Source organism: Lissotriton helveticus, chromosome 7 (assembly GCF_964261635.1).
Source record: "Lissotriton helveticus chromosome 7, aLisHel1.1, whole genome shotgun sequence".
NCBI lineage: Eukaryota > Metazoa > Chordata > Amphibia > Caudata > Salamandridae > Lissotriton > Lissotriton helveticus.
This window is the reverse complement of record NC_136068.1, coordinates 689,648,635-689,661,324: the sequence shown is the minus strand read 5'-3', so window position 1 is coordinate 689,661,324 and position 12,690 is coordinate 689,648,635. Positions and strand designations below refer to the sequence as shown.

Sequence of the window (12,690 nt, the reverse complement as noted above, 5' to 3'; positions counted from 1 at the left end):
GAGAAGCCAGACGGCAGCATCACAACATGCAGTGGTTCAGGGCCTCCGTCATCGAAGCCAATACCATTGGTGCATTCCAGAATCAGTAGGGCCAACAGCATATAACGAAGGTTTCAAACAAATTATGGTTTGTAGATCCAACCTAAACTGCTTCAAAGCATGTTTCGATTTAGGGAGTTTCATTTATTCTAAAGTTTAGGCTTTGTGGTGTAACCTCCAGCAACAGCCCACTGTGGGCACTGCTTGGAGGTAGGTATCGCCTATACCTTGAGAAGAATAACTCATGAACCATTAGAAAGAATACTGGCACTATATGGAAACTGCAAGGTGAACAGACTTCTCCGAAAGGTTCATGCAAAAAGATTTAATTTTAAAATAACAAAACAATTCCATAATTTTCAACTTACCGTTTTCCCAAACCACCCCTCAGTTTACCCCATAGAGACTACAAGTGCCCATACCGGTCTTCATCATGATCAACTGGAATGGATATACCAAATACAGACCGTGCAAGGGTGTTCATTGGAGTCGCTACTGGGAGATGAAGAGGGTTTGCAAGTCAGTCTAACATGGGAGACATCGGGAAAGGTTTATATTCTGCAATCAATGAATGTGGCGGCTGAGGTAGACGCTCAGACTATCTTCTGTCGTCTGTGTGCGCAAAAGATGGATTCTGAGAGGGACCAAGGTTTGAGTGTTGAAGGTTTGAATGTACATGGTTCCCTGGAAGCCCAAGGGGGTGGATGAGGCTGGCACTGCGAGTTACAGTCGTTTGGCAGCTCTGCTGCAACAGGACTACAGTAACTGAGGCATTTGGCATAGTGACAGGAGTGGCCCAACTCGGCACAACAGGCACACTCGTGGCAGAGGCCCCAGTGGGTACGTTAGGAACTGTGCCAGTCACCGTGTGTTGGCCACTTAACACACCACCACCCAGCTGCTGCTGAGTCACGGGTTTCTGTTGTACAAGTCCTGCAGGTGGCACCCTGGGCTGCACCACACCCCCTGCCTGCGGAATGACAACAGGGTGACTGAACACTGTGGCCCGTCATGGGTCCCTGGACAGAGGAGTCACTGACCTGTACACACTCAGGTGAGCGATTCACCTGGCCCATCGGAAGACTGGAGGCCGCAGAGCTGGGGACATTTGAGGGTGCCTGCTGGGAAGGGTCCTGATGGGGGTGGACGGTCCTGTTGTGCATATACTCTGTCTGAGTCGGAGGGTTAGAAGGGAGACCATGTCCTGATGTGATCGTCGGTTGAGAGTACAAAAAAGTGCGATGGTTGGCTCACTTGAGTCCTGTTGTGTCCGGTCACCTGGGTCTGCTGACCAACGAGAAAGTGCTGCTGGGCTGCCTGGCCTCAAATTCTCTCCATGCTCTTTCGGCGTCTGCGGCCCTCCAGTTTTAGCAGGTTTAAAATATCAAAGGTAGTTAAGCGAGTGTCCTCAGACAACTCCATGTCCCCGAAGACCGGGCCCCAGGCAGGCGGCGGCCCGGATTCAGCTGCGCTCTCACACAGAAGCCATGAGGCATCTTTCAGCGGGGGTGTCGGGTTTGCTAAGAGCACTAAACTGAATTCCGTCATGGTCTGCCTCCTTGATTTTATTAAAGGTGTTGGGCTGCAATAATAACCAGAGATGGAGAAGACTCCTTCACTGGTCATAAATTACACTCCGCCTTCGCCGTGGCTGATCGCGACCGGTTCTCTCCGTCAGCAACAAATTTGGGCTTTTATTGCTGGTCGCGCAATCGCCTTGCTAATGAATCCACGGCGCGTTCGATTGGAGCGCGTTCTATGTTTATATTTTCTTGGTATGTAATAAATGCATAATGAAAAATGCGCTTGAAAAGTATACCTTTTGAGATTAGTTGCTTTCCTGTGAAATGGATCCAAAAAAGAAGAAGCCTGCGAGTGGTGCGCGCGCGCCACAGCGAGACATGTGGTTTCAATTATCGCGCCCATGTCTGGGCACGATAATTGAAACCACATGGCAGCGGCGCTCGTAACAGACACCAATAGGCCATGGGCGGAGCAATGCGCCCGCCTTTGGCCAATTGCGTGCTGTCTTTTTATAAAAGACGCACGCAAAGGTCAATAGCGTGGGCCAAAAGGAAAAGCACACGCACTAGCGTGTGCGATTCCTAGGTCCATTTCTAAACCCCCTACAAGAGGACTCCCGCTGCGCGAGCACGGCAACGCAGGTGCGCGACCTAATAAAAAAAAGGCACACAAGTGGGAAGCATATGTGGTGAGAAGCAAGAGATGGAGGACAAGTGAAGGTGCGTGCCTCCACAAAACAAATCAACTGATAGCAAAGTACAGCTGCAGGCCCATCACAAAATGTTCTTAATAAAAAAGAAATCAATACAAACATGGGGAGTTGGAGGGAAGTTGTAGAGGCAGGGGTGCAAGGGACAAATGCAACTGGTTCAAAAACAGTGTTCAGCGACCAGCCCCGGGCAAAAATGGAGGAAAATGAATAAAAATATAAAGCGGAAGTGAGGGAATGCATGGCAGAGAGTGCAAAAGGGATGCATTCCTCTGGAGTACAACGAGGAAAAATAAAATAAAAACTACTTTCCTCATCAGTAAAGATAAAAGTAATGGGACAAACAAAAGAACCAGATGGAAAGCCATCACAAAAGAAGCCGGGAACTAGGACAAGTAATTCATCCAATCAGGAGTATGAGGCCGACTCAAAAGCCCAATCTATGTAAACTTTACTGTAGACAAGAAGTCTTTGAAGGAAGACAGTTAAACCGGTTTGAGACCTACAATGTGCACTACTTCTTCAGGTCAACGTCACATTTGCTTTATGGGGAGCCTGGCTGCACATTTTTCAGACTTCTTAACACACTAACTTAAGCAGGATTCATTTACCCTCATTACGACCCAAAAGTTCAAACAACTTCAAAACGGACTATAGATGTTCTATAAAGGAGGTTTTTCATTGAGTTATATCTAGTACTGACTTCAGAGGTTTATCAGATATGGCAAAATATTTACTTTCTCAGGTTTGAAGGATGAACACATGAAATATGATCCGTGGCCCACAAACATAGGTTCCATTATTTCGTTGTAGGTACTCGCCAATTCGTAACCACTGATTGCTTCATGCCTAAATAATGAGATTCCAGCCTGGCACGCTAGTCTCAACACCAATATTGCATTTTAAAAAGTCACTTGTGTTAAGAAGAAATGCCCATAGAACAACGGGTGTCAATCTTATACTTTATCCATCCCGGTGTCGGCGGCAGGGTAGGTCGTGCGCCTGTGAGCGTTTCCACACGCTGGACCCAATAGGTGTCCTTCAAACCGCCGGCTACTGTAGCATACGTTTTTGCGTACAGTTTAGATCTACTATGAAAATATGGGGTATGTAGTTTTACACTTACCTTTTAGTGTAGATAGGACGTTGATCCTGAAGAAGTGTCCTGATCAATTTGACTTTTGAGACACGAAACATGTTGATCATTTGAGAGTAGGGCTCTTACAACTAGACACTTCAAGGCTAGGTTTGGCCCCTCTCTACCTTTTTAATTAGGCACTTTACCTTCAGAATAAAGTTTGGATAGGACTACGGGACCTATTTTAACTCGCATCTCCTCACATCTACACACACTAGGCCCCTCACCCCTACTGCACCCACCGGCAGGAACAAAGGATCCCGATAAAGAGCCCCGGTTTCAGGTGCCCGTCGGGTATTGCAGCGCTGACCAGGCGAGGGGCAGCCTCAAATGATGAAGCATGACACCTAGCTTGCTGGGGTGTGAGAGCCCTAGTTCCAACAAGGAGAATTCCCTCTCCTCCAGCACACATTAGTGGTCTTTCAATGACCCTACTACAGGATCGATCTTCTCATACCTACTAACATTGAGGAACTTGGTTCCCCTCTTGTAACACAATCTTATACTTTAAACAGGAGAGGCAACAATGGCTACCAAGCAGGTACCTTACCTCATTGCTTTATGCTGCTGTACAGTTGTTGGAAAACCTGCTATCTGTGGTTCACGAAGAAGGCAGAACATTTACTGCCATTAATATGGGGTGATGTAGGAGGATCCAGTGTTCCTCAGTAGCAGCGCCTGCTGACGGATCTACAATCATCAGTGGGGATGCTTCACTCTTATCAATTGCCTGGAACAGTTTATTTTTAGGCTCTACTGACAAACTATGTCATTTGTCTAACGTGGGCCTATTTTTTTTTCCTTTTGTGAATATTTACAAAGTTGTGGTGAAAACAGTTCATATGATGTGATCTGTGCCTCTTGGGTGCAACTTGCAGGTTTTTAGGGAAGCCATGACTGTGTTGATCTCAAAAGGTTAATTAGTTTTAGGACCATAACCTTCTCAAGAGAATTATTTGCGACATCAGCTGCTAAGTGGGCAACCATTATCAAGTTATATTGTATTGATAAAGAGGAGAAAAAGTGGCTCATGGACAATTTCATGATCGCCATTAGGGTGACCACTTCTTCAGATTATCTTTATGTAGGATACATTTTCACGGCCAAATATCAGTAACCTCTTCCACTGTGTGTCAAATCTCAAGCAAACTCTTATTCTCCCCTACAAGTGTGAAAGAAGTGACCCTTATCAAGAGAAGTAAGCGGTTCACTGGGACCCACTGACAAAAAGCAAAATAATATAAACTGTCAGAAGCCATGGTCACCAAGAAGTCTGGTCCCAGCTGGGAGCAAGGGAATCAACAGCAGTTTAGAAGATCCGTCCAGTCTTGGGCTTTGCCTCTCCTCATACAATATATAAAGTATATTTAGTTTTGCATCATTCGCTGAGGCTTTCTCAGTTTTAGTTACTGCTTTCACAGCCGTCACTAGAGGTGGCCCCGGAACTTATAAGAAGGCGTGGAGTGGAGCAAAAGTATGTGCCTTCATCTCAATGTTGCAGCTTTCTCCAGAATTCCATTCAAAATAAGTCTTTATTCACAAGCTGTTTAGACCGTGCATGCTACCAAGTAAAAATTGATCTCATCACTGAAATGTTCACCTGAAGGAGTGCCTTGGTTGTCGTCTGTCTCCAACTTCCCTACTGACCAGCACAATCTCCACATTTTCTCTCTTCAGCCTTACCACATAGATTTTTAGTTCTGAATATATTAATATTCCCTCCCTCCTGCATACCTTCGATTTCTCTGTTTGGATGTTTGAAGACAATCAACATTTCTTTCCCATTCCCCCCACCCCGCCACCATAGTTTGGAATTTTATTTCTAGCTCCGATTCGGGTTGCACTACTCAAATTTTTCAAGTCATTTGGATTGGTCACAGAAAGGTAAATAAAGACACAAAGGCAAAAATATTTCACTTAGGTAGTGTGACACACTTGATAGGTAGGGGTAGATGCTCCACGTTACAATAGCAGGAACAATTTGGTAAGTAGATACAAGAGAATTTCTGTTTCTGAATCTCAATTACGTGGCTGGGCACTAAGGCAGCTATCATGAAACCATAACTGGTTGCTTCATCACAGGGCGTTTTACTGTGCACAGAGTAATCCATTTCTAGGCACATTTGCTCAGATCCTGGCTGGATTAAGTGCCAAAAATGTTGGAATACTTTGTGCCTTGACTCCTAACCAGTCAGTGACTTTGCACTTGGATCACACCACTCTTTCCCCGATGTGGGGTGTGTGAATGATAGGTCAAATCTTCACCAAAATCAGGACACAGCAGAAAGTATTCGGTTGATTATGCCGAATAACTATGCCGGAGGGCAACTGGAAGAGCCACTCACTAAAAGGGGTATTAAAAATTGGTCCCCACAGGTCCCTATGCCCTTAAGTTTACAAATAACAATTACACTTAGGTGAAGGTGATGCACAGGAATTTTCTGGTGAAAGGCACTCGAATACTGGTTCTACGGCACGATGTTCGAGCACCATGTTCTAGTTCATGTTTTAGGCTGCAACCCCATAATATGCTGCACCACTTATAAAGGTTCCAAGCTACACTTTTTTGGCCACGCCCCTTTGAGACCACATGTTCTACCTCCTACTTTAATCACACCATTAAGAGAGTGCTATAGCAATATGATCTAGATATTTTTGGATATAGGGGCTATATCAAATTTAGGGTTTCTGGGCCAAAAGCTGTGTTTTTGTTGTATACGAAGATAGATGTGCATATCTAGCCTATCCCTACATTATAAAGCGTAATGGATTCTGGAAGCCATTGCCTTATGGCTGCTCAAGTATGTCTATCTGGCATGGTTTGGTTTTAAATAAATAAATAAAAACCTGATCGCAGGTACACAAGTTTATTATTACACATGTTTAAGCTGTTTTTTTTACGGTATGCAACGTTTACAACGAAATTTTTACAACGCACTACCATTACAACGCAGGTATTACCACGCATACTATTACAGCGCATTGCGCTGGGGGGCGCTCTAGGATAGGGAATAAGTTTAATTTTCTATCCAACACCTTCCCTAGTGTCCACGGGGACTGGAGTTGGAATAGAAAATTATACTTACCACTATCCAGCACCTCTAAGCTCTATGCGTTGTAATGGTATGCGTGGTAAAAACCGCGTTGTAAAGGTATGCGTGGTAAAAGTATGCGTTGTAACGTCATACATCCTTTTTTTAAGCATGTAAACCCATGCAGTTACACAAACTTCCTGCACGAGATGGAAAACCCTCCTTTCAGGTGTGAGTCAAGTAAAATTGAAAAATATTTGTAGTATTTTCAGAAACCTGACTAGGAACAAACAAGAGCTGGTGTAGCGGACTCCGTTCTCCTCCTGTAATTACATTTCTGATCCTCAAGTGTAGAACTAGTACACTGCTGGCCACTCTATGGGGACACCAGTTTATAACACACTGTGTGCATTTGAAATATCCTGCAGGAGAACCATTTGAGAAGTTATGGAATATTTTTTAAGATCAGTTCGTGAACTGGGAGCCAATGCAGGTGGTCTTTCTTCATTTGACTGCAGCTGTGAAGTCTTTTACAGATTTGGGGACCTACGCTTTTATATTTGTCTTTAAGGTGGTAAACTTGACTTCCAAAAACAAGGGGTGCTATTACCTACTATTGCAGTCACAAGTGCTTTGCTTATGACTCGTCGATGTTGCTCTAGTAGACATGACTGAAACGGCAGGTCACTTTCATAGCTGCAGGTCAATGGACTCACCAAAATAGCTTCTAGTGACAGATTAGATTCGAAGTGGAGTCCAGCGTATTAATATTGTTTTAAATAATCAGGAAACAGATGGATGATTCGGGTCAAAGGTCCTTTTAACACAGCCTTATTACCAGACTTGTGAAGGGGGATGTATGGTCTTTGTCAGCTGGCCAGAAAAAGTACATAGGAACAAATGTATATTACCATCTTCCCTAAACTTTAATTCAAGTTTTGCAACATCTTCTTTAATGCAACACTTTGTTCAAATCTGATGGCAGATTTCCATATATTTATTTGTGATCACGATAAAACTCTGCCTACACACATTCCGAAGCTCCTCTTTCACTCTTACGGCATTCCACAACCTATGAGTCAGAAAAGGATAACTACAAACAAAGAGAGAATTTAGTAGCTGGGAACAGTGAAAGAGAAGAAGAAAGAAAGACGAATGCACAAGAAAGGATTTCCAGGTCACCTGTAAAGCAGCTGAAGCTGCCTTTAATTTGGTTTGGTAATGTAATCTCTGCTGGCAGGCAGCGCACACAATGCAAAATACATACAACTGTTGGTGTGGTCTCGAATATATAGTTCATAGTCAGTAACAAAGAGAATACCCTTGTCAGGTAGATGTCAGCGCTGCCGGAGGAGCCCAAATACAACTGGTAACACACTGCGTCCATTCGAGAAGAGATCCCACAATATTATAGGCCCTGAAGCTATTTGCAACCAGTTAACTGTTCAAAGAGTTTATTTTGCCCATTCATTGGCTTTTAAACTGTTCCCAATCAACACTTATTTTAGCCAGGCTAGCTTACAATGAAATTATAGGGTCTTCCAACAGACCAGCTTTGAAATGCATTTGGTGGACGTTTGGAGGCAGCATCCCATCTTCCAATATACAAAATTGTAACCAGCCAGTTCGCCACTATATTAGAAACAGTTAAGGCAATTAGCTCAAAAATACTGTGAAATGTCAACCTACAGATTTCTGCAGGGAACAGCACAGATGCATAAAAATACCATTGTACGATTCATCAAAAACATGCAGCTTCCACTAGCACAACTGCATGATCTGACCGGATTGTCTGTGGATTAAAAAAACACAAAGGATGAATAGAGACTATATTGGCACTTAAAAAGTAAGAGCTAAAGGATACAGACTAAGAGAAGCCTCTGGATTGCAGAGGCAGGCTTCATTTTACCGTTCTGCTACTTCTAGCCTCTCACCACCTCGACAAAACAGGACAAAAGGGACAATTTACATCTTAAAATATAATACTCTTTGATGACACCTCAATAATGACATCAATAGAGTTTAAGTAAATCAAATACAATTTTCCTTCAAAACGTTAACATTTTACAAACATTCAACTAATCGATGGGTTATCTAAAAAAAAAAAAAAAAAGATGGGGAACGTCTTATGGGCTACAACTTGGACAAAAATACCCCTCAAAAGTATAAAAGTAAACAAAGTTAGGGAGAGCAGAGGTTTGCGTGGCTGCAACAATCATGGGGCACGAGATGTCCCATACACAATCCTCGAATGCTGGACTCTCCACGGCATAAAAAAAAACTCAATAAGAGGCAACATTCCTAACAATGCTCTTGCAGTGGATAAGTCGTTTGTGTATCTGGAGAAAATAATTAAGATACCCTCTTTCCAGGAAATCTGTGTGTTGCTAGACATATTTTTCAAAGACAATTGCGGATGACGGCAGGGGCCAAACTAATAATTACTTTAAAATGTAGTTTTTGTAACAGAAAAATGCTTATAGACATGTAACCAACTGACATCCGATAAGAAATGGATTAGCAAAATTCAATACACTAACAAGAATAGGACAAAGCCAACACAAACAGGGGAGAAAGGAAGTGGATCAAATGTGCTCTTGTTCACATCCATGAAAGCAAAATGATTATTCTCCAGACACCGTTGTTCGTCGCAGAGAAGTTAAAGATGAAAACGAACCAACAAGGCACCACGCGAAGGACGTGCTTTTCTTGCTCCTAGACTTCCATTAAAAATGTGACGTCATGAAAAGAATCCCTAAAACGAGAAACAACCCTATGCACCTCTGGGCAAATGAGTTGAACTGGTCACTTGCAGAAATACCACCACCCATACAGGCATTTTTTAAAAATTCAGTTGATCATCAGGTGTTTTCCCTTTTTGGCCCACGCAGTCCTTGAGCAGTAAGTTACTGCATTTTCCCTAGCTGAATCTTCTTCCAGGCTTCTGAGGCTGTAAAAATGCAAGAGTCCAAGATGCCTGCCACCGTGAAGGTCCCACCAATAATGGCACAGATCTGAAACCAGAGAAAAGACATTTTAAGACACTGACTAAGCCACAGACTGGCAATCCACATCAGACACAGAAGCGCACACCCACAAATTGTACAGACCACCGCATCTCCCCACTCATCAAGTACCGAGCGCTCATACACATGACATGTTGGGTGTATGGATTATTTAAGGAGTGTGGATGGCTAAATGACTCAAACATAATAACCTACATTTGAGTGGATTTAAGATTTTGGTTCGTATTTACTTAACAAATGAATTTGTAGTTAGTTCTGCCAAATCTTAAAACATTTTTTTTTTTTAAACATAAGCAAGATCTTGGAACCAGCTCGGCAGCCACAAAATAAACAGGGGTTACTGGGTCCCAAATATATCAATTGAGTTTGTGTGCCTCTTATGTCCTGGGGCCGTCCTAATATGAAACCCAAAAATTGAGATTCAAGTTCACCCTTATAACACTTGCCCATCAGGATAGGAAGACAGGGAGGCCCAACCCTTACTCAGGGAGGAGGGGTAGGTTTAGAGACTGAGAACTCCAATTCACAAAATGATCATTAATAAACTGATGTAAAGCCCATAACCGAAATATGGGTGGACACCCAACTATGATTGTATATGTGTATATTACCTACTGGCGGTCGCCAGTAGGTATATATAGTTAGGATTTTTTCTCTATGGGTTTTTTGAAAATTCTATGTCTAATAACTTTGGCGTTTGTGGACGGAATTGGCTGAAATTTTCAGGAAAATGGCACATTTTGTTTCTGAGCAGCCCTTGAAAATTTGGGGGGGGGTTCGTCAAGGGGGGGCTGAGAAAAAAGGGCGGTCCCAAAACGTGTTTTTAACATTGAGTTTTCCATAGGGCGGTTGGCCTCACTTTTAGCCCGAACGGCTGAATGGATTTGCACGAAACTTGGCAAAATTGTAGGGACTGGTAGCCCGATGTGCCTTTTGTAGGTCTCAATATATGTGCTACAGTGGATTTTGAGAAATTAACGTTTAAAAAAAGATATATATCTGTAACAGCGGACCGGGCAGCGCTCCAGGACGCGTACTTTTCGCGCAACGGAGCTTTGTGAAGCGAAGCTGATTGGTTCTCCGGCGTCTGTCAACATTCCAAACAGTCCGTAGCGGCCGCCATCTTGTCTCTCGGTAGGATCGAGAGACAAGAGGAGGCCAAAGCGAAGGGGCAAATGACCATAAGGGGGAATAGTATATCCTCGCTGACCCCCTACGTTTGATGTGGAGGTTTTAAAAGGGCCCCGCGGGGCAAAAAAAACCCAAAATAATAATAATCGAACGGCTGAATGGATTTGCACGAAACTTTGCAAAATATTAGGGACTGGTAGCCCGATGTGCCTTTGCTAGGTCTCAATATATGTGCTCCAGTGGATTTTGAGAAATTAACGTTAAAAAAAAGATATATATCTGTAACAGCGCTCCGCTTCGCGTACTTTTCGCGTTACGGAGCTTTGCGAAGCTGATTGGTTCTCCGGCGTCTGTCAACATTCCAAACAGTCCGTAGCGGCCGCCATCTTGTCTCTCGGTAGGATTGAGAGACAAGAGGAGGCCAAAGCGAAGGGGGAAATGACCATAAGGGGGCATAGTAGATCCTTCCTGACCTCTTAGGTTTGATGTACCATTTTGCCAAGTTTGGTGTAATTCCGTTCAGCCATTCAGGCTGTAGACGTATGTAAATGTCCTATGGAAAATTGCATGGGGAAAACACATTTGAAAGTGTTGAAATTTATAACCAATTAAAATGTTACTTTGGTTTTGTATTTGTGTGTGATGAAAGTTAATTGGTTATGTATATATGTCAAATGAGAGGAAACCACAGCCATTTTGTGATACTACTGTCTGAGGTACATTTGTGAGGAATTTTTGGTGGTGAATTTCTGGTGTTTGATTTACACAGTACTAACACTTCTGCTACTTTTAAAAAGGTGAGTTGTTAATTTGTAAGGGGAACTATGTTGTACACTTGAAGATAATTTGAAAAATGTTTTCTGTTATTTATTTGCAGTCCTTCTGTTATACTAAATACTTGATAAAGTTAGTTTTATATTATGTATTACTAAAAACGATAAATGAAAGTGATTATTTTTTTCTGCAATTTACAGCAAGCAATTTCAAAATAAAATGGCTCACAATGAAGAGACCGTGGCAATTTCTTTTGAATTGTCCACTACATTGATTGAAATTGAGAGCACCAATAATGAAATATTGTCACAAGGAGGACATGACTTGTATGATTCCATTAGATTGATTGAAATGGACAGCACCAAGAATGAAATATTGTCACAAGGAGATGACTTGAATGATTCCACTACATTGATTGAAATTGAGAGCACCAATAATGAAATATTGTCACAAGGAGGAGATGACTTGTATGATTCCATTAGATTGATTGAAATGGACAGCACCAATAATGAAATATTGTCACAAGGAGGAGATGACTTGAATGATTCCACTACATTGATTGAAATTGAGAGCACCAATAATGAAATATTGTCACGAGGAGATGACTTGAATGATTCCACTACATTGATTGAAATTGACAGCACCAATAATGAAATATTGTCACAAGGAGGAGATGACTTGAATGATTTTTTTGATCAATCTCTTGATGGCGAATTTATCGAGTGTTTGGAGACCATAGAGTTACAAGAATCATCATTGGAGACTTTTAATGAGGACATTGCTGATGAGGACATGTTACTAGTTCTTTCAAATTTAGAAAATTCTGAAGAATAAATTTATATTTAGAAATCAAAAATTGTTTGAGACATTATTCATTTTTATTTTTAATTTATGAGGTTGTAGCGAAGTGATTGTAGTATAAAATGAGACTTATAGTATAGAGTGCAACATTTTTATGTTACATGGTAAGTTTACTCATATTTACTTCCCTTCTGCCACTATATTATCTCCAATGTGTATTTGACATCTCTTCTTCATCTCCGGCCTCCTTTCTCTCACTGTGTGTCTCCGATGCATCTTATCGCTGCTATTTTGTGTAATTACAGAAGAGAGTAAAATAAAATAGTTCGGAACGTGAAAAGGGGGCAAAGTAGAGTACTCCTCACCCCCTAGGCCTTTTTAGGCGGTCCCAAAAGGATCAGTTTCTGCTTTCCTGAGAGATTATGGTATGAGTTCCATATACCACAATAACTTGCATTACAACATGCAAGATATCTATCTCCTATTACCAACTTTTGGAGATATTCGCGCTAAGCG

The 12,690-nt window shown here is 42.3% G+C and overlaps 1 protein-coding gene and 1 pseudogene across 1 annotated transcript in view; both read right to left on the bottom strand.

Moving 5' to 3' along the window:
- The window catches only part of LOC144769231 (TSC22 domain family protein 2-like), a 45,593-nt pseudogene extending 40,072 nt beyond the window's left edge, over positions 1-5,521 (bottom strand).
- Positions 5,522-7,612: 2,091 nt separating this feature from the next.
- ERGIC1 (endoplasmic reticulum-golgi intermediate compartment 1) overlaps positions 7,613-12,690 on the bottom strand; it is a 264,315-nt gene continuing 259,237 nt past the window's right edge. The window contains exon 10 of the mRNA XM_078653011.1: positions 7,613-9,456. Within this exon, the coding sequence (XP_078509137.1) occupies positions 9,349-9,456 (108 nt within the window). The 3' untranslated portion in view covers positions 7,613-9,348. The remainder of the gene's footprint in view (positions 9,457-12,690) is intronic.